The 21,954-nt window shown below is 38.3% G+C and overlaps 1 protein-coding gene, 1 long non-coding RNA gene and 1 pseudogene across 2 annotated transcripts; 2 read left to right on the top strand and 1 right to left on the bottom strand.

Annotated features, from left to right (window-relative positions):
- LOC131336619 (geraniol 8-hydroxylase-like) overlaps positions 1 to 17,384 on the top strand; it is a 38,224-nt pseudogene extending 20,840 nt beyond the window's left edge.
- Positions 3,522 to 4,955, bottom strand: LOC131336623 (uncharacterized). Its single transcript, XR_009202891.1, has 3 exons — positions 4,869 to 4,955; positions 4,092 to 4,193; positions 3,522 to 3,953 (listed from the first exon to the last, which is right to left on the bottom strand). It is a non-coding gene; the product is annotated as an uncharacterized LOC131336623 (long non-coding RNA).
- Positions 8,666 to 12,605, top strand: LOC131336618 (geraniol 8-hydroxylase-like). The gene is made up of 3 exons (XM_058372527.1): positions 8,666 to 9,127; positions 10,811 to 11,283; positions 11,799 to 12,605. The coding sequence occupies exons 1-3, from the start codon at positions 8,713 to 8,715 to the stop codon at positions 12,402 to 12,404; spliced, it is 1,494 nt and encodes a 497-aa protein (XP_058228510.1). The 5' UTR covers positions 8,666 to 8,712; the 3' UTR covers positions 12,405 to 12,605.
- Positions 17,385 to 21,954: the final 4,570 nt, after the last annotated feature.

The following is a 21,954-nucleotide window of genomic DNA, read 5'->3' as shown; positions in this document are numbered from 1 at the left end:
GAGAACATCATAAAGAAAGAATAGGGGGCCGCGAGCAAGTGGTCAAGGTAGCCCAATGTTATTACCAAAAAAAAACTACTAACCACCGTCGGACAAGTTCTAAGAATGGTAAAAACTTTTATATCTAACCAAAAAACTTAGCTATTAGGCGGAGATCGATCAGGTACTGAGGGGTCCCAACATTCTATTAAGTGGCCATTAATTTCATGCTCAAGCAATGTGCATGCGATTGTGCTCAAGCGATGTGGGATTGTATTCCTTAATGTGTTAATAGGGTTCTCTCTTCTTTTTTCTTAACATGTTAATTGCTCCACTTTAACTCATAAGGTTTCACTCTAACTAAAAGAAAACTAGAACGAGATAAAAAAACCATAGGTCTTGATAATTTTTTACAAGAACCCATAGAAAAATATTTGAATAATAACCCTTGCAGTTTAAATTATTTTTTGGGACCCGAAATGGGACCCACAAAATCATCAAAAAATAATTAATCTAATTTTTTTATCAGCATAAATAGTTAATCTAAGCGACCAACATTTTTTTGGGTAATGGCAAGAAATTTATTAATATGGAGTATGCATCTAATACAACTGATAAAAATGCCTAACGCACACAAGTGAGACAAATAATAAACGACCTTTAAACACTCAATTTTAAATTATTGATTGATAATTTTGTGGGGTCTGTTTGGGTCCCAAAAAATATTCGAAATCGCAAGTTATTTTTAAAATATTTTTTTTATGGGTTCTTGGAAAAAAATTATTTCAATCTTATATCCATAAAGACTTGTTTAGAATTTGTAGGGCTCCTATAGTGCTGAAAAAAGCTATTACTTATATCGGATTGACATAATTTTTAAAAGAACCCATAAAAGAATATTATAAGAATAACTTGTTATTTGAATCATTTTTTTGAAACTTGAAATGGGCTCTACAAAATCATTGATCATCATGCCCATTTATTGAGCACCAAACAAGGACCAAGGAGAATTGAAGGGGAAATGGGTCCATTTTGGCACAACGGTTGATGGAGCGGTAGAATCACGCAGTTGGGGTAGCACAATTGTAATTCTTATGGGAACCGAGAAGTGCACTGATGGTGCACAAATTGGCACGGGTCTATTTTTGAGTTCTACACAAATAATTCAAACTGTTAATTAATCTAAAAATCATTTTTGAGTAGTAGGAACATAATTGTGGGAGTAGATGAAACAGCTCTGTTTTGCTCATTTTGTTTGCTGGAATTGGAAACTCCAGTGCATGTTCTACTCTCTTGTCCCTTCTCGACGGTCATCTGGTCAAGAATAGCCGATTGGTGGAACATAGCTTGGGTGGCTCCTTCAAATTTGGTGGATTTATATTCTTGGATGTTCTCTTCTCATTTCAAAAATTTGGAGAAACATCTTTGAAAGTGTTGTTTCTATGCAACCCTATGGTCTATTTGGATTGCAAGGAATGATGCTATTTTCAACAATAAAATTGTGGATCGCAATCATTTAGAAGAGTTAATCAAAACAAAAGCAGCTATATGGATCAAAGCCAAGTTTGATATAAAGGTGTATACGGTGGAAGATATATATCAAATCAAACCTTGACGGTGTTAGAAGACTCTTTGTTTAGGTGTCTTTTTTGGGTATAACTTTCCTTTTATTTTCCTTCCCTTTTTAGTGTTGTGGTGAACTTTCTGGTTCTCCCTTCCTTTTTTCTCAATGTACCCTTTTCGAGTTTAATAAAAAAAAATTTTGCAGAGAAAAAAAAATCTAAAAATAATTTTTGAGTGAGCCCATTGAAAATGGGCTCAATAAGATAACAGAAAATGGTTTCTGATCTCGTGTTTAGTTTTCTCGTTTGGTTGGAGTGAAACAAATAAAGTGTGGTTGAGTTAAAGTGGAGCTAGCAATTAAATAGGTGGACCACCTTGCCGTGTGTGAGTTGTTGATTGATTGTCCGCATACCACCATTTGCACGGAGGCTCCGTATACAACTTAATCTCTTTTAAAGAGATTAGACCCATTTCCAAGAGACTATGCTCTCATCTCACCAAAACAGAGGGCAAACACTTCTTGTTCCTATATATACTAGGTGAATTCCGACGTGCAAAGCACGTCTGTCATGCCCATTATGAAGAGCGATTTTGAATGTTTTTGTAATTAAAAATGTAGATGAGCGTAGCAAAAGTTGTATGCATAAATTTTATCAAGGGTTTGATATGCATAAGTTTTATCAAGGGTTAGATATACATAAGTACGTCATCTACATTAACTGCACGATTTTGCTTACAGGTTTATATATGATTGCAAAATGCCTAGCATTCAAGTAGAGTTCGTGGGACTTAGACAAACAAAAGTATTTAGACTTGAAGTTGTAATAATACACTGAGACCTTGAGGGGGGAAAAAATCCTTAATGAAAGGGTGTAAAGCACTAAAGAACTTCAAAACCTCAGCTGGGGCAGAGGAAATAGAACTGACAATCTCACAAACCAAAAACAAAAGGAAACTCTTCCTAACCAAAAATCTATCAAGAGAACCATCGAACATAAACAAAGGAACATAAACATGCCATCCCCACTTGTAATCTTGTGGGACAGTGAAAGAGTAATAGCATACCGTCTCATCAGCTTCTCTAGCTAATGTGATTTTCCGTCAATTCTGCATGTTCTTCTCCACGATAATTTTCAGCAGCTTCTTCTCTTGCATTGAGGGCGCGCATTGGCCTTTCTCGTTAATGCTCTCGCTCGTACCATTGCATTTGTAGCAAAGGTGTTGCATCAGCAGGATCATAAAGGGTCCTAATTGTGACCATTCCTTGTTCCCTTGGCAGCTAGCACATTTCGTTGAAGCTCTATATTTTGAACATTTTCTGTCATTAACATAGCATAAGACTACATGAGCATCATTTATATCTAGAATTACAAAATTAGTGTCAACATTGAACACATACTATCAAAGAAATTACTCATTGCACTTTGAGTGAATGATATTTCAAGTTTAGGGTTCTTCTTAGATGTCCCAATGTACAAGTTCTCGAGATAGACCCAGGGGCGAACTATATCTTCTCCCCTCCTCTGCTGCTACCACCACTTGATATGTTTACTCTTACTTTTTCCTAAATATGTTTACTCTTATTTTCTCCAGAGATCCCAAGGAAGCTCATGAGTTGCAGATTAATTTTCTCACTCTTACAAACTGTTATATTCCTGCTGCTATCACAGATTCTCACTCTTAAAACCAAAAAAACCCAATTCCACGTTACCCAACCAGAGTGTTGTTCTTCCAGACACATTCATTAGAGAGTTAATGGACATGTGTAACCAACCAATAGAAATTCATGTATTTTTTTACTAACCAAACACGCCATCATAAACTCTACTCCATAAATGTAACTAATTATAGCTTAACATGTGATCAATCGAATTGCATTCACACGGAAAGCATCATTAAACTTCCATGTTCATATGGACTGAATAAACTATAAAAAGCTCTCTTTCTAACTTAAAAAACAAGTAGCAGAGAAGCAGAAATTGGTCCTCATCATCAGAGTCAATTTATCACAATAAAAGAAAAATTACATTAAAAAAAATCTACACATTCCTACCATCCCAATACACATTCTCGATCCCAATAGTCCGAAGTTTCTAGCAAATTATAACATCGAAATCAGAAATTAGAAACCACACTCAGCAAGTCAACGCTTCTCCAATTCCTACAATAAAACTCCTGACAATATAAGTGATTTTGAGTACGTAAAAACCGCCAATATCACAATAACATCCTATTTGTTTCACCACCATTAAGAATTGAAGTGAGAAAGCTGAATATAAAGTCATATATGTGTCACTGCAACCCCTTTTGGATTCTCCGAAAAGTGGATGATCTCTCTTTTCCCACGGTTTTTCAGAAAAGTGGATGATTCCTATTTTGTCAAATTCCATGCATCCATAACTTGATGCTTGCTTTAAAAACAAAATAGACATCAATAAGAAGTTCAATATGACAGAAAAAATAAAATGCATAAAGGAAAGAAACAAAACAAAAAATAAAGGAAAGAAATAACAAAGCTAGTAAATAAATCTGTATGGCACTAAACTTACTCCCATTGTAGTGGTGAACTCCAACGTTCGCCAACATGGCGTAGTACATTATCTCAGACTTCCAAAGAGGAGGGCAGTTGTTGGCAATGATAACCAACTTTGCTGAAGAACATAAAAACAATTCCCATTATAAACCGTCTCACTTTCATTCTTTCTTTGAACTTATGCACGAAGCAATGCACACAAAATTTGAAAACACTTAATTTCTTTATGAAAACTATAGCATAAATCGGAAATGGACAAATTTCATAAACAGCGCCTTTGGCCATTTTCCATATTGATTTCAATCTTTGATCTCAAAGCTGATTTTTCTGATCAAATTTATCCTTGTCCATACATGCCCATCTTGCAAATGGGCCAAACATGAAACAGGGCAGTGAGCGACCCAAAAATTAAAGGAGAGTAATTCTACATCTTTTTGCAGTAGTAAGGGCAAAAGTTACTACTGCAAAAGAGTTAGCTCAATTGGTAAAGGTGGAGGTAAGTGCCTCGGATGAAATAGCTAAGAAAAGGGCTCCAGTTTATACAGAGCTTCGATCTTACTGTTAGTTTAGTAACAAAAACACCACCCAAGGTATAAGATTTCAAGTTTTTTTTTTTTTTTGGGGGGGGGGGGGGGGGGGGGAACAAAATAGTAGAAATAAAACCAATGCATTTACACAAGCTAACATTCAATAAATTGCAGAAAAAAACAAAATAAGAAGCAACAAAATTTACAAAAAAAAACTCTTAAAAAAAGAAGAATCAGAGATAACTTAAGAGATATAGAGATCGTACCTACACATATATATTCTCTATCGAAAGCTCGTATTACCTAGTAGTAAATGGAAGGCTTGATTTCCAGGTAGAAAACCCACCTACATGCAACATAAGAACATTCACTAAAAATCAATGGCTAAGATACCTAGCCAAACAATACATAAAATGAATCAGATTTTTTGAGTCCTACAAATCAATTAATTTCAAACCTCGTAACTCATCTACACAAACAAAGATAATGCAATTTGAAAATCAAAAACAGTATCACCTTATCTGGGAATGTGGGGGACCAAATCAATTGTTTTATTTCCACTTTTATCGTCCTTCGATTTTCAGAGCACGAGAGGAACCCTAGTGTGAGTTGAAGAACCCTAAATCGAACAAAACAATAACCCTAACTCAAACAATCGCACTACAAAATTGAAACAATAAATGGAAGAACTCTGAAATATAATTAAAAATCTCTAAAAAATAGGATGAAAGGGAAATAATACTGATTCAGATACAGCCCCATTGCTGCATCGGTCGGGGGAAGGCAGCAAGATGTCTTTTGAGCTTCATAAAAATTTGTTAAGTCCTTTTAAAGTTTCTAAGTGTTTTTTAAGTTTCTAGAGTCAAACACATCTTTCAATTAGTCTATGGTCAAGTCTTTTTAATTTTTGTATTGGAAATCTAAGTTTATTTTTCCTATGTTGGAGGGATGTTCCAACAAGTCCTATTTATATCCTTTCCTATGAATGAAATCTTTAGAAAGTGTGTTTGAATTAAAATAGCCTTTGGCTTGTGAGGAGATAATTCTTCTTGTAACTCTTATCCTTCGGTGGATTCCGATAGGTGGCGAGTTTCCCGTTTCTATATCTCTTAGGTGGATTCCTTCGAGTGGTGAGCGGTTCCCTACGCCCTGTATCCCTAGTTAAATCCTCGGGTGGTGATATCTGTATCCCGTTGATTCATAACTTGGGTGGTGAGCGATTATCCCTTTATCCATTTTTACCTTTCTTCCGTCCCATTTGAAAACTCCGCCGTCAATTTGGTATCAGAGCTTTGGATTTCATGGCTGGTGGTAGACGTCAAGCTAAGGTGGGAAAGGGTACTCCAGTTCATGAAAGAGATCTCCTCGACATCGAATTAGACGAATTAAGAAAACAGGTGCAGGAACTTCAGCAGCAACTTCAGCAAAAACAGTCCTTTGAACATGAGAGTCCACACCAATACTTCGAGGGAGAGTCTTCTGAGGATGGTGGGGAAGATTTTAACCCATTCTATCGTGCTCCTAATCAATCCTCATCCGGTGAAGCAAATTTTTCTCATCACCCTGCTCGCAAAAATTATGAAGTGCAGCGTGAGAGTTTAAATGTGAAAGTAGATATGCCGGAGTTCGAAGGAAGAATGCAGCCGGATGAATTCCTCGATTGGCTTCATACTATCGAGCGAATTTTTGAGTACAAAGATGTGTCGGATCACCAAAAGGTAAAACTTGTGGCTATCAAGTTAAAAAAATATGCTTCATTATGGTGGGAGAATTTAAAGTGGCAGCGAGCTCGTGAGGGAAGAAAGCGAATTGTGGCATGGGAAAAGATGAAAAAGGAACTTAAGAGAAAGTTTTTGCCGGAAAACTACCGACAAGATAATTTTCTTAAGCTTCACAACTTCCAGCAACACGATTTGTCCGTAGAAGAGTATACAGTGGAGTTTGAACATCTCATGATCAAATGCGACATCATCGAACCGGAGGAGCAAATTATAGCTCGCTATCTTGGTGGGTTAAGGACTGAAATTGTCCGTGTCGTCCAATTGCAGCCCTATTGGACATATAATGATGTTGTCAAACTCGCAATCAAGGTGGAGAGACAAGGAAAAGAAGGTCATGGAAAGAATCAACAACCCTTGCTTAAGGATGTAATTTCCAACCAGGGGAGTGGCTTGGAATCCAAACCAGTTCAAGCATTGAAGCCAACTCCTAAAGGTGAGAAAACAACTGAAGGCAGCCATCCAAGTTCATCTCATACCAACTCCCGCAAGTGTTTCAAGTGCCAAGGGTACGGCCACATCGCTTCCGATTGTCCAAACCGCAAGATTATTACTCTGGTTGAAGAAAATGATGAACATGATTCGAGGGATGGGCAGACGGAACTGGAAAATGAAATTACTTATGCGGATGAAGGAGTGTTGCTTATGATAAGTCGAAGTTTGAGCACAGTCCATAATGGAGATGAAGCTGGAAAGAAATTCGACCATGAGGAGTGTTCCAAAATTTTGATGGCAGCAAATGTGGAGACTGAAATTGATTGGTCTAAACCTCCCATCTATGATGAATATCCTGAAGAGGATGATGATTTGGAAGAGCTGAAATTGTTAACTACTCGCAACGCCCCCCAACTTCACACATCAAGCCTAACAGTGAACTCAAAGAAACGAAAGGTTGATGATTTGGATTGGCTCGATGAATCGATTTTAAAACAGCGTACGAGAATTTTTGAGACTTACGGAGTCATTCGAGGATGTGAATGTAGTTTCATCATGGACTCGGGAAGTGGAGGTAATTATGTGTCTGCAAATTTGGTTTCATTTTTGAATCTCTCAACTGAAGAAATTGCTAATCCTTATCATGTGCGCTGGGTGAATCATGAGGCAAGAACATTGGTGACTAAGCGATGTTTAGTCGAATTCTCCATTGGACGCCAATATGAGGACAAGATTTGGTGTGATGTGATGCGAATGGACTCGTGTCATGTTTTGTTAGGCCGACCATGGCAATGGGATCGAAATGTTTATTATCGTGGTCGTGAGAATGTTTATGAGTTAAAGGTGAACGGGGAACCTATAAAATTATTTTCAAAAGTTGAGAAAATTAAATGAAACGAGAGAGATTTTTGCTGATTAAGGAGAAAGCATTTGCAAGGAAGAAGAGGAGAAATTTTGAAGAATGTACCGAAGACTCGAGGATGAGTCTTTTTCAACCAGGGGAGTTTGACGCCGGAGTTCCCAAAATTTGAATTCCAAAATAAATCAAGTCTGCCAGCAAGATGTCTTTTGAGCTTCTTAAAAATTTGTTAAGTCCTTTTAAAGTTTCTAAGTGTTTTTTAAGTTTTTAGAGTCAAACGCATCTTCCAATTAGTCTATGGTCAAGTCTTTTTAATTTTTGTATTGGAAATCTAAGTTTATTTTTCCTATGTTGGAGGGATGTTCCAACAAGCCCTATTTATATCCTTTCCTATGAATGAAATCTTTAGAGAGTGTGTTTGAATTAAAATAGCCTTTGGCTTGTGAGGAGATAATTCTTCTTGTAACTCTTATCCTTCGGTGGATTCCGATAGGTGGCGAGTTTTCCGTTTCTGTATCTTTTAGGTGGATTCCTTCTAGTGGTGAGCGGTTCCCTACGCCCTGTATCCCTAGTTAAATTCTCGGATGGTGATATCTGTATCCCGTTGATTCATAACTTGGGTGGTGAGCGATTATCTCTTTATCTCTTTTTACCTTTCTTCCATCCCATTTGAAAACTCCGCCGTCAGTGTGTATTACGTGATGGAAAGGAAGATCAAGATACGCGGCTGCGTGTGATACACCCACGTGGGTCAGAGAGAGAGTGCATGTGTGTGTATTACGTGATGGAAAGGAAGATCAAGATATGCGGCTGCGTGTGATGCACCCACGTGGGTCATAAGGCAATTAGGCACAATAACAATTATGGGCAGCCGGCTAACGCTGCATGTCCATAAATTGAAGGCTAAATTCGTCCAAATCAGAAAAGTGGCAAGCGAAAAATTGACCAAAACTCCCTCTTCTTATAGAGGAGAGGAGGATATTGGCCGTAGTTACTTGCTTGAAAACTCCCCCTTCTAATACCATTTTGCTGGGAACCATGGACTCATTGATCTTAATTCTGTACATCTTGTTAGCTATCACCTTGGTCCGAACCCTCCTTTCAATGTTAAGAAGCAGCAAACCAAGCCCAAGACTTCCACCAGGGCCGGTGCAGCTTCCGGTCATCGGAAGCCTTCTAAAACTGGGTGACAAGCCCCATAAATCCCTGGCCGAGTTAGCCAAGTTATATGGCCCCATCATGAGTTTGAAACTGGGCCAAAAAACCGTTGTGGTCATTTCTTCACCAGCCTTAGCGAGAGAAGTCCTCCAAAAGCAGGATCTCACCTTCTCCACCAGATCCGTCCCCAACGCTGTCCATGCCCATAGCCACAACAAATACTCCGTGGCTTGGTTGCCGGTTTCAGATCAGTGGCGGAGCCTCCGAAAAGCCCTCAACTCTAACATATTTTCTGGTAAGTAATGGAAGTCGATAGTTTAATACGTGCTTAGACTCTATGGCCATGCTTGATAAGTCTCTTAAGCCATATGATTGAAATAGCTAGCCCATATGGCCCTAATCTTTGATTTTGCAAATGAACATGCATTGTCTGGGACTATGAGACCCATGCCATCAGGGTGTGAATCCCACAGAATTGAAGGAGTTATGAAGCTTACCTTATTTAATAGTTTTTACTTTTTACATTCCTTTTATATAGACGAACCAATAATTTATAAAAAATTAAATTAAATCCAAAATAACAAATGTGAAATTTTTTTGAGACATTTTAATCTGGCTTATTTTTAGGCCAAACCAGCCCTTAAATCTACATGTACTTTCTTTTCTTTTGAGAAACAATCCACATGTATTTGATTGATTAAAATAGAGCAAGAGATCGAGCTTTAAGGGGTAACTTCGTTAAAAAAAAAAATTGATAATGTTCAAAAGTCAGTAATGTAAGAAGGGCAAATAAGTAATTCTATGCAGAGGTACAATTAATTTTTTGGAAGGAACACTTTTGGTTTTCGCAGGAACAATATTGATTTTAGCATTATCAGTTTGCAAATTTTTAATGAATAAATATATGCATGTGGTTGAAGAATATGTCGATCGGTTAATGGCAGAGGTCGACAATGCTTTGATTCATGTATCTCTGTGCGTAATAGTTATTGGGCTTTTGTTGTTAGGTAACGTGCAGCCTTAGTCTAATGAGGCACCACTTGGCCGGATGCATGTATTTTTGGAAGAAAAACAACAAAATAGACAAAAAGCAGTCCACCTTCCTTTTTTAGCTACTAGTCTCTCTTTTGTGCACTCCTCTCTCTCTCTCTCTCTCTCTCTCTCTCTCTCTAGCAATTACTTATCTTGTTTTGTAACCAAAAAAATAATAATAATCAATTCTTCACGCGAAGAATTTTTGAACAGATTTCAAACCATTAATTGCAGAATTGGACGGTCCACATTTCAATTGTCTATTCTAATCCAAAACTTAATTGGACCGGAGAGGATCCACTTCCTTAAAAAATTCACTTTGTCATTCACTCAAAATCTAGCTAAAGTATTTTGCACCCAACAATTATATTCTCGTATACAAATATATAAGTATGCATATGTACTGTACCCACAAAAAGAGACACACACCAGTATATATATAAATTGGTGAAGGAAAACCTTTCATGTCAAGTAAAATTTGAAAAATCAAATATTGGCATGGGCAATGTTTGAAATTTAGGCTCGGTTTGTTTGGACATAAAATGTGTTTTAGCAAAATGTTTTATCTATTTCGGTGTTTGGTAGTATAAAAGATAGGAAAACATTTTACTTGTAAAACATTTCCCACTAATTTTATGAAAATGATTTGCTCTAAAATCTTCCATAAGTTATTTTCCAAAATGAACCTATTATCTTCTACTATAATTCTCACTGCTCAGTATTCTATGAGAGTTATCGTATTTTATTTTTATTTTTGTTAATGTCTATCTATGAGTGTTATCAAATGGGGCCTAAGCCACGTACCAAGCCAACTAGTAAAGAAAGCTAAACAAAGTAGGAAACTTCTTCTTTCTTCGGAAAACAAAAAATTTCCTACTTGATATGAATCACGTGTTAGAAAAAGCGGGCCCAATTTAATGGTCAATCATTTGGCCACCATTTTCAGGTAACAGAATCGATGCTAGTCAAAATTTACGGCAGCAAAAGGTGCAGGAACTCATTGAGCATGTGGGAAAATGTTGCCAAGAAGGCGTTGCGGTGGACATAGGCAACGCAGCCTTCAAAACATCCCTTAATTTGTTATCCAATACCGTATTTTCCATCGATATGGCCGACCCAACTCAAGATTCAGTGCAACAATTCAGGCATTTGATTTGGCAGATTATGGTAGAGATCGGTAAGCCCAATTTGGTGGATTACTTTTCAATAGTTAAGAAAATTGATCCACTGGGAATAAGACGCCGGTTGAAGAGTCATTTTGGGAATACTTTTGAGATGTTTGGTCGGCTTATTGATGAACGGTTGAAGTTGAGAAGATCGGGTAAGAGTGGCACAGAGAACGATGTGATAGATATTCTGCTCAATATCATTGAAGAAAATGGAGAGATTAACAGAACTCACATCGAGCATCTGTGCTTGGTTTGTCTTCTTCCCTTTCCGCCTTCCACTAATTCCACCTTAAGTCATTTCATCTTAGCAATTCACCAAGGCACATTCCATGAACCATTTGACTAAAATTACTATAAAAACTCAATGAAAATTTAAAATTTTCTACATTATGTTTTGCTGATATTGTATTGGACTTTATAAAAACCAGTCATAAGAACGCAAATTCATACTATTATGAGGTGGCGAAAAACAGATACATACTCCCTCCGTTCCAAATTAATAGTCCGGTTCGGTCTCCATTGCATTTTTCAAATTATTAAAATTTTTCAATCTATAAAGAATTTTATGTGCAATATGGATCTCATATGATAGATCTTAATTAGTTATATTAAGTCTTTTAAATATTTAAAGATATTATAAATTGAAAGATATTAACAATTTAAAAGTTACATCGGAAACTGAATCGGACTATTAATTTAGAACGAAGGGAGTACTATATATTTAAAGTTTGACCATATCTGTTATTCACACCAATTCTGTTGTAGGACATATTTGCAGCAGGGACGGATACAACATCGAGCTCAGTTGAGTGGGCAATGGCGGAGCTGTTGCGCACTCCCGAGACTTTAGAGAAATTCAAAGCTGAGATTGAACAAACTATTGGCAAAGGGAAACCGATAGAAGAAACGGACATTCCACAACTTCCTTACTTGCAAGCAATCGTGAAAGAGACCATGAGGCTACACCCGCCTGCTCCATTGCTACTCCCTCGCACGGTTGAGACGGACGTTGAAGTTTACGGCTACACTGTCCCACAGGGAGCCCAAGTGCTAGTTAATGCATGGGCTATTGGCCGTGACCCAAGCGTATGGGAAAACCCAACATCATTTATGCCTGAGAGGTTCTTGGACTTGGATGTTGATGTCAGAGGTAGGAACTTTGAGCTGATTCCTTTCGGAGCAGGACGAAGAATTTGCCCCGGGTTATCCCTGGCCATAAGGGTAGTTCCGCTGATGTTGGGTTCTCTCATAAACTCGTTTGATTGGAAGCTTGAAGGAGGAATTAAGCCGGAGGAGTTAGACATGGACGACAAGTTTGGCCTTACTTTACAAAAGGTTCAGCCCCTTCGTGTTGTTCCATTCCCTGTGTGACAATTTGATTTTTCTAGTTTTAGGTAAATACATATATATGTACAATGTGGTGAAACCACTGAATAATGGTTTTCTTGCTTCCGCTTCCTTATCAATGTGGTTTATGTTCCATCTTTTCGGTATGAGAGGGGAAGGGAATAAGCATATTATGTGAGTATCAGTGTGGATGTCGATCATCTCCTAATTGAACTATGTGGCATTTGTTAATCTCATAGGAGTATCTCTTTTTCTTTTTCTTTTTTTTCCTCAGCAATCTCGTGTAGGAGTATTAGTTAATACATGCATACTTTGTAGTAGGTATACCGTATTCAAACGGGGAGGCAGCTTTACCATAAATATTAGAGAGAAACTTATTCATGGCTCAGCCGTGAACAACTTCTCTATAGTAGCAATCAATTACGGCCGTTCAAAAGTGTTTTGGACGGTCTAAATTTTAATGAAACTTGTTCGGGGAAAAGTTAACTTTTATAGATGTCGATGAAGGCTTGATTGAATCATTCATGTGTTAGGCCCTACCAAAAAATTGAACGAACCGATCAAGTTCTTATCGATATCTTATTGAGTGGATTTTCTACGAGGACTCTTAAAATATGTTTTAAATAAATTGAACTGTTCCGACCATTTGCGTGCCACATAATCTAGTGTTCATTTTGCGTACACCAAATGGTGTATCCACAGTTCGTTTGATTAAAATGAGCATTTCAAAAGCTTTAACACTTGACATAAATTTTGACTATGGGGTGTAATTAAAATGCATCACCAAATCTAACGGGTTAAAAATCATACGGCTGCTAACCACACAGACAATTTGTGCAAAGATTGTGCACAGATTTTATTGTGGAACCCTTCATTGGTCTCACACAAACGATTCGAGCCGTTCATTAAATGTAAAACATTTTTTCAAGAGTCTCCGCAAAAAATCAGCTCAATCTGACACTTATAAGTGCTCGATCCAATCATCTAAATTTTCATTCAGATTTCTGAATAATAAAAAGTTAAATGATTGGTTCGAGTATCTATAGATATCGTATTGAGCTAATTTTTTGAGGGAACCCATGAAAAGATATTTTACATTTAATGAACGGCTCGGATCATTTGTATAAGACCCATAGTGGGTCCCATAACACAATCTGTGCACAAAATATCTGTGTGGACAGACTTATAGTAAAAATCATTTTCCAAACGTGGAGGAGACATCTGTATTTTTTATTTTTTTTTATCCGAGGAGACATCTGTACTTAGGAGAAACCTCGGAAGGTCTCAATTATGTTTACCCTATATTCAAACACGAATACCACGTGGACATGTGAGGCTTACCTCAGTTTTAATGTCAGCTTGGTCGGCAATAAAATATCCTTCCTAGCTAATTAATTCAACTTTGTTGGTCGCGGGCTAGCATTCTGTCCACGTGGTTCGAACCGTGTCGTTTAGAGCTTATTATGCTTTGGTATAAAGAAATAGAGTTGCGCATTTACCGTTATCTGCGGGTTTTTATAAGATGGTAAGCGCTTAATCCTACAAGTGGTATCAGAGCCAAGGTCACGAGTTCGACTCCCCAAGATGGCATGATGCTTGCGGGTAGGTGCTTGGGGGGGGCGGGCTATCCTTTAGTATAAGGAAATAGAGTTGCGTCTTTACCACTATCTGCGGATTTTGGTAAACTTGGTGATATTCGATCGTTAATCTCAAAAAAGTCAACGACTTTGTTCAAACTATAACCTTCTCTGGCTTTAAAAGGCAAAACCAAGAGACTATGCTCTCATCTCAAGAAAACAGAGGGCAAACACTCCATTTGGTTGGGAACCATGGAGTTATTGATCTTGATTCTTCATGTGTTAACCCCATCGCTTTGGTAGCCCTCCATTGACAATTTAGAATAGTCAAAATCTAAGCTCCAAAAAGCCGAGCTTCTATCAAGTGCTTTATCATGAGCCTTAGAGACACACATTAACAAAATCCAAACTAATACACTCTCTCTGTTCCAAATTGAATGTCAATTTCGATATCTGTGTTAATTTCAATTCCTTATATCTTTTAATATAGATCTCAAAAATATGCAATATAGATCTTGTTTGATAGTTCTCGATCAGTTTTATTATACAAAATTTTCAAACTCATGAATAACATTATAGATTGAAAGATATAAGCGATGAAAAATGACACAAGTTTCAAAAATTGTCATCCTTTTTGGGACGGATGGAGTATTAGATTAGTTCATCTCCTAATTCAACTATGTTGAATTCGTTAATCCCATATAGATTAATGCATACTTTACAGGAGGTACATTTAAAAGAGCAGACAGCTTTACCAAAAAATACTCATAAGAAACGAGGCGGCAGAGCAATAAGGCAGGGAAAATTGTCAGAAAAACCGACAAAACCCGCCAAGAAAGTCAACGACTTGGTTTAACCTTCTCTGCCTTTAATGAGAAGCAAAAACCAAGTGACTATGCTCATATCACAAAAACATGGCCAAACGAAACACTTCTCCTTCCTAGAAATTGGCTGTAGTAACTTGAAAACTCCCCCTTTCTAATCCCATTTGGTTGGGAACCATGGAGTTATTGATCTTGATTCTGTATATCTTGCTAACCATCACTTTGGTCCGAGCCCTCCTTTCACTATTAAGGAGGAGCAAACCAGGCCTGAAACTTCCACCAGGGCCGGTGCCTCTTCCGGTCATCGGAAGCCTTCTAAAACTAGGTGACAAACCCCACAAATCCCTGGCCGAGTTAGCCAAGATATATGGCCCAATACAGTTGACAGAATATTAAAAGATAGATAACTAGTAATTTTGCCCATCCTACTGGCCGGGTAGGCAACCAGTAGGACGCCTTTTAGACATAGAGGAAAGAGGCCAAACAAAGCACCAACATACCAAGCTCGGTGGTGCCATAGTCACGAGCCATGGTATCCCCTCTCTAACAAGACAAGACACCAACAAGGAAATTGAGTGTTCCTAAGTGTTGTCTGCGGCCCCATGGCGGAGCCAGGATTTTGAACCCGGAGGGGGCCAGCTTAATAAAAATATTTTTTTTTTGTCGGAGCACATACATATAATGAGATTTTTGCTTTCTAGTACATTACATTTTTAAATAGAAATGATTATAGCCTAATACAGTTAAAGTATACCAATCATTTAATTTTTTTTCTTAGGCTACTTCAACTGTTACATGCTTATTTTGTACTTATGAAAGAAATTGAAAAATGAGAATGTAAAATAATCAATTTTTTGTCAAACCAAACGAAAATTATTAAGATTATAAGTAGTTATACATAAATAATTATCAATAATATTTAAATTCAAGTACATATAAACTAAAAATTTTAAAATTCGGACGCTCGAGGAGCTGTGGTCGGGTGGGCCGGGGCCCGGCCCCAACATAGCTCCGCCCACATTAACTAAGCTAAACAAGGTAGAAAATGACACGTAAGCTGCTTCTTTTTTCGAAGATAGCATATCTTCTAATGGATATGAAAAATATTTGAACAAAGCGGGCCTAGTCAAAATTTGTTTGTCAATCATTTCCCATCACATTTCAGGTAACAGACTCGATGCTAGTCAAAATTTATGGCGGCAAAAGGTGCAAGAGCTCCTTGAGTACGTCGGGAAATGTTGCCAAGAGAGCGTCGCAGTGGACATAGGCAGCGCAGCCTTCAAAACATCCCTTAATTTGTTATCCAATACCATATTTTCAATCGATATGGCCGACCCAACTCAAGATTCAGTGCAACAATTCAGGCATTTGATTTGGCAGATTATGGTAGAGGTCGGTAAGCCCAATTTTGTGGATTACTTTTCAATCTTAAGAAAATTGATCCACAGAGAATAAGACGCCGGTTGAAGAGTCATTTTGGGATACTTTTGAGATGTTTGGTCGGCTTATTGATGAATGGTTGAAGTTGAGAAGATCGGGTAAGAGTGGTGCAGAGAACGATGTGATAGATATTCTGCTCAATATCATTGAAGAGAATGGAGAGATCAACAAAACTCACATTGAGCATCTGTGCTTGGTTTGTTTTCCACCCTTTCCTCCTTCCACTAATTCCATCATTAAGTCATTTCATTTTAGCAATTCCCAAAGGCATATGTCCATGAACCATCTGGCTAAAACTATCATGAGAACTCAATTAAACTATTCACATCTGTATGAATACGGTTTAAACAGCTATGGTATTCAAGATTGTACTGGACTCTATAGAAACCAGTTATAAGCAAGCAAATTCCGTTCTATGACATTTCTTGGTGTTCATTATAGCATTTTGAAGTTTGAACATATTTGTTATACACACCAATTCTATTGTTGAACATATTTGCAGCCGGGACTGATACAACATCGAGCTCAGTTGAGTGGGCAATGGCGGAGCTATTGCGCACTCCCGAGACATTACAGAAAGCAAAAGCCAAGCTTGAACAAACTATTGGCAAAGGAAAACCGATAGAGGAATCGGACATTCCACGACTTCCTTTCTTGCAAGCAATCGTGAAAGAGACCATGAGGTTACACCCGCCTGCTCCATTGCTAGTCCCTCGCACAGTTGAGACAGACGTTGAAGTTTACGGCTACACTGTCCCACAGGGAGCGCAAGTGCTAGTTAACGCTTGGGCTATTGGCAATGACCCAAGCGTATGGGCAAACCCGACATCATTTATGCCTGAGAGGTTCTTGGACTTAGACATCGATATCCGAGGGAGAGACTTTGAGCTGATTCCTTTTGGAGCAGGACGAAGAATTTGCCCCGGATTATCTCCAGCCATAAGGGTAGTCCCGCTGATGTTGGGTTCACTCATAAACTCGTTTGATTGGAAACTTGAAGGTGGTATTAAGCCAGAGGATTTGGACATGGACGACAAGTTTGGCATTACTGTACAAAAGGCTCATCCCCTCCGTGTTGTTCCATTCCGCGTGTGACAGTTTGAATTTTCTTGTGTTTGGTGAATACGTATGTAATGCGGCGAAACCATGATTACTGATAATAAGGCCAACATGGCTTTAAATATTAAAATTAAAAAATTTGATAAACATGAAAGTCGTAGCCCTTTATGTTATTGTTCAAACCCAATTTGAATTATCTCAATTAATGGACTTTTGAGCATAGAGTTATATATACTCGAAATACATTTGGCGATGAAACGCAACATTCATAAATTTTGTCACCAAAGGTACCCATTTGGTTACGAAATATATTTTCATTGCCGAAAGTACCCCATTTTTTGACGAAATATTTTTTGTAGAATAGTTGAGAGTGACATTTATTTAGGGGTATTGCGTGCGGAGTCGATTAACGGGACTTTCAACTCTTCCTAAATAAGAGCTTTCATCTCAAGTCTAAAAAAAAAATGTGATGTATTCTCTAACTGACTATCTCAGTTTCTAGATGATTGAGATTAAAGGTTCTTTTTATCTCAGTTTTTCTGAAATGAGATATATTCTTTTATATACAATCTCAATTTTTCAAAAATGAGATCTATTCTTTAAGTTACAATCTCACTTTTAGATTATTGAGATTAAAAAATCTTTTCATCTCAGTTTTTTTTGAAACGAGATATATTCTGTCATATATAATCTCAGTTTTTTGAGAATGAGATCTATTCTTCAAGTTACAATCTCATTTTTTAGATTACTGAGATTAAAAAATCTTTCCATCTCAGTAATTTTGTATAACTGAGATTAAAACTATAGTCCACAACATTTTATTACGCTTTTACAAAAAGTGAGATCTTTTTAATTTTTGGACCGTGATCTTTATACCATTTTGTAGTAGTGAATGTACTCCCTCGGTCCTCCTATGTCTTACTTCATAAATTCAACTTTTTATTGATACACCATCATTACGTTTTAAAAGTTATTATTTTTCATCATTACCTTATATGCAGATATTATTATTACATTTTTATCTACTAACTTTTCAAAATTAAATTTACTTTTAAGAGCAAAATAAAAAATGTACAAATTTTTACCCTCTTACTTTACCCAACTGGACATTTTATTAAGGGGCAACCCAAATAAAATATTGAACTCTTAAAAAGAGAGGGAGGGAGTAAATAATAAGTTTGATGAGACCACGGTGAGCCAACCGAATTGCACTAAATCTTCACGAAGATGGCACAACTCACACAAAATTTTCATTCAACTGAATTACAATCTGATGAACGACAAAGACAAACGGATGGGAGGGAAAGAGAGACAGAAGAACGAGAGAAGAGAGAGGCATAGAGGATTAAGGAAGTGAGGTTATATATAAAGATACAAGGGTATTTTCATAATCATATTCTAGTTCGGTTCTGAAGAATCGTGATTGAGCAAAAACAAGGGCAAAACAAATCAATGGACATGCATAGCACATTTTTTCCATTAGCAATGTACGGAAAATCAAGGTCTGGATGCAAGCGATCTCGACCCTATACTCTGTGCATTCTAAGTAAATAGGCATGACCACAAGCACAAAAACTGTTGCCTTGGACAGAAGATCTGCCACAGATCAAGAGTTACCTACAAACAACTTCAAAGCCTACCATCTCATGTTTTCGACAGATAACACTAGTGGAACAGTACTCCGGTGAATAGAAACAGGTGTCACGACCCAAGTAGCTGTTGGCTCAGTAGCTCAAATGAAGAGCCTACCAAAGTTACTTGTAGTCGTCTATTTTGTTCTTTCCTCAGTTAACGTGGTATATCATGATACCCCATACTCAGTTACATGATCTCCTCGTTATGTTACCCAGTCATAAGCGACCCGAAAGCAGCGGCACAAGGTACAATACCCCGGGCCTATAACCCCCTCTTTGGAGTCGTTACTCCAGTACCACACCGCCAAGGAACCCTTCAAAGAATCAGGGCTGGCTTTCACAGCATTTTTCAAGCCCCGAGTAGCTTAATAATTAAGTCTATGAAGCACTAACACTTTGCCAATGTCAACACACGAAGAACCCAAGTTGGACTCAGTTGGAATAGTCTCAGTTGGACTCGCCCTGACACACGAAGACACCGAAGTTACTAGTACTAATCTACTTATATGCATGCACCTCTTAATTTTGATTCTTACATAACAGTTAACACACTAACTTTTCTTTCTCAATATGTAGGCTATCACAACTGATGCAACGTCGTCAACATATAACTCCAAAGCAACTATATAGAAACCATTCAATATGAGAGAAGGTTCTAGATGCATATAGAATAAAAAACAAGAGGATCTTTTTTTTCTAGGGTAGTTATATTGAAAATTACGTACACCAATTGTATTTTGAACTTGGGTTGGAGTAGTTTGCAACTTCAGATATGACCATTACCTGCCATGTACGATCTGAAGTGGTTCCGGGATTGCGAAGTAATTTTTGGAGAGAAATGAAAAATATAATACAATAAAGATGGTACGATACTCAAATGAAGAAACTATATATATATATATTCAGTATTCCTATCATTTTCAGTGACATTGTGAAATACTATTCAAATACAACCTGAAGTAATAAGGGATTCCATTCTATAAATAGAACTAAATGTCATAGCATTTCAAAGCAATTCCGACCGATGAAAATAAAAATGTAAAAAAACCAACAGGAAGCAAGCAACAGAAGAAACATGTAAGATTTTTCAAAGGACATGAAACAACTGCTTCCAAATAAGATTCTCTAACTATTGCAGCAACCAGGAATTGAAAAAATAAACAGACCTTAGGAGGAAAACAAGCTCACCCTGGGATCAGAAATTCATAGGGAAAGGAGATGCCATCACGATTCGGTATCGGCGGAAGAAGTAAAGGCGTTGGTGGAACAATGGGTCACCGAGCAGAAAGGACACATGTCATTTTATCAATGCCCCACTTGGCGCCCGAGCATTAGCTTGTGTGGTCTATAAATATGAAACGTCTCTTCATCAAATCCCAGAGATTGAGCTCATTATGAACATTCCCTAGAGAGAAAAAGTTGGTGAGCACTGATTGTAAAAGAGGTTTTATCCTCTTTTTAGGGGCTCTATTGTCTTTCCTCCTTGGGATCTTGGGTTACGGTCTCCACTGCCTAATCACTCTCTATTCACACCTGCTCTCTTCTCACCCTTCTAGTTCACTTCTCTCATTCCTTTCCATGACTATTTCAACCTTTCCGGCACATCTATTCCTAAGGGATATTTGTCCATTCAGATTTCGGACCTATCCTACATTGGTTATGGGGTATGGGGGTTGTATATCGGGGTTGGGTAGGGAAGGAAGCATGGCTTTGGTTTTTTCTTTGAGTAGGAGGGCTTAAACATCGGCTGCAGTGAGGAATTGATTCTGAGACTGGCCATTGTTCTCGGCCAAGAGAGGCTACTGATGGACTGAGCCGGTACCCTTAACAGGGGCCGGTCCAGCCGTTAGAGGATTTTGAACAGGGTTTGCTACTACTGGGTTTGCTACCTCTCTGGTGGCAAGCGCCTGGGCTATTACTGGTGGTACTACTGGTACCACCTGCATCGCTGGCAGAGCTGTAATGATAGCCTCCGTGAGGGCTGTCATAGCAGTAATCATCTGATTTTGACCATCTCGAACTGCCTGAAGGACATCCATGGTGGCGTCTTCCCTTTGAGTGGAAGAGCCGTCACCCTCTCCCAAGATCGGCCCCGTATTGGGCAAATTTTCCGCCATGGCTACTGGTGTGCGGGCTGGAGGTTGTTGAACAATTGGGGTTTCTAGACCACTTCTTAAGCTAACCATAAACTAAGCAACCTCCCCAACAGAGTCGCCAATGTAGGATAGGTCCGAAATCTGAATGGACAAATATCCCTTAGGAATAGATGTGTCGGAGAGGTTGGAATAGTCAATGGAAAGGAATGAGAGGAGTGATCTAGAAGGGTGAAAAAGAGAGCAGGGGTGAACAGAGAAGAATTAGGCAGTGGAAACCCTAACCCAAGATCCCAAGGAGGAAAGACAATAGAGCCCCTGAAAAGAGGATAAGACCTCTTTTAAAATCGGTGCTCACCAACTTTCTCTCTCTAGGGAATGTTCACAATGAGCTCAGTCTCTGAGATTTGATGAAGAGACGTTTCATATTTATAGACCACACGAGCTAATGCTCAAGCGCCAAGTGGTGCACTGATAAAATGACATGTGTCTCTTCCATACCTTCTGACCGCCAAGGTGTCCCTACCCTCGCGATGACCGCGAGTATGACGGTAAGCGTATCCTCTTATTCGCAAAGATTCTCTTCTTCTTTTATAGCCACCAAGCCTCTAGATCCCTTTCATTCCTGTAGGGCAAAGTTGTGATATGTTCGGTCGCGCATGTACTGCTGCCAAGCCTCAAGGGTACCCTTGGGTCCTGCCTAAAGGTCGGAGCAGACTTTAAAGTCTGGGCAAGTTGCTGATGTATTTTGGTTAAACTGCATTATCATCTCCATTAGATTGGGACCGTGCCAAGCAATTTCCTGTGTAAATAGAGTTCTCTCCTTAGAGGAGGATTCTAGGCTCGCGACCTTCACATGGGTGCAGCATAGCAATGGGTAGCACAAGGCTCCCACGCGTGGGGCCACATGTCACGTGACTGAGGCGCCACGTGGCGAGCCAGGGTTC

This window comes from Rhododendron vialii, chromosome 8a (assembly GCF_030253575.1).
Source record: "Rhododendron vialii isolate Sample 1 chromosome 8a, ASM3025357v1".
Lineage (NCBI taxonomy): Eukaryota > Viridiplantae > Streptophyta > Magnoliopsida > Ericales > Ericaceae > Rhododendron > Rhododendron vialii.
The sequence above is the reverse complement of the archived record's forward strand: the minus strand, read 5'-3'. Positions and strand labels throughout refer to the sequence as shown.

Bases quoted from the DNA above. Each gene is read 5' to 3' on its own strand.
- LOC131336618 (XM_058372527.1), top strand. From the start codon at position 8,713: ATGGACTCATTGATCTTAATTCTGTACATCTTGTTAGCTATCACCTTG. The intron at 9,128-10,810 runs GTAAGTAATGGA...CACCATTTTCAG, and splicing joins CAACTCTAACATATTTTCTG to GTAACAGAATCGATGCTAGT. The intron at 11,284-11,798 runs GTTTGTCTTCTT...ATTCTGTTGTAG, and splicing joins ACATCGAGCATCTGTGCTTG to GACATATTTGCAGCAGGGAC.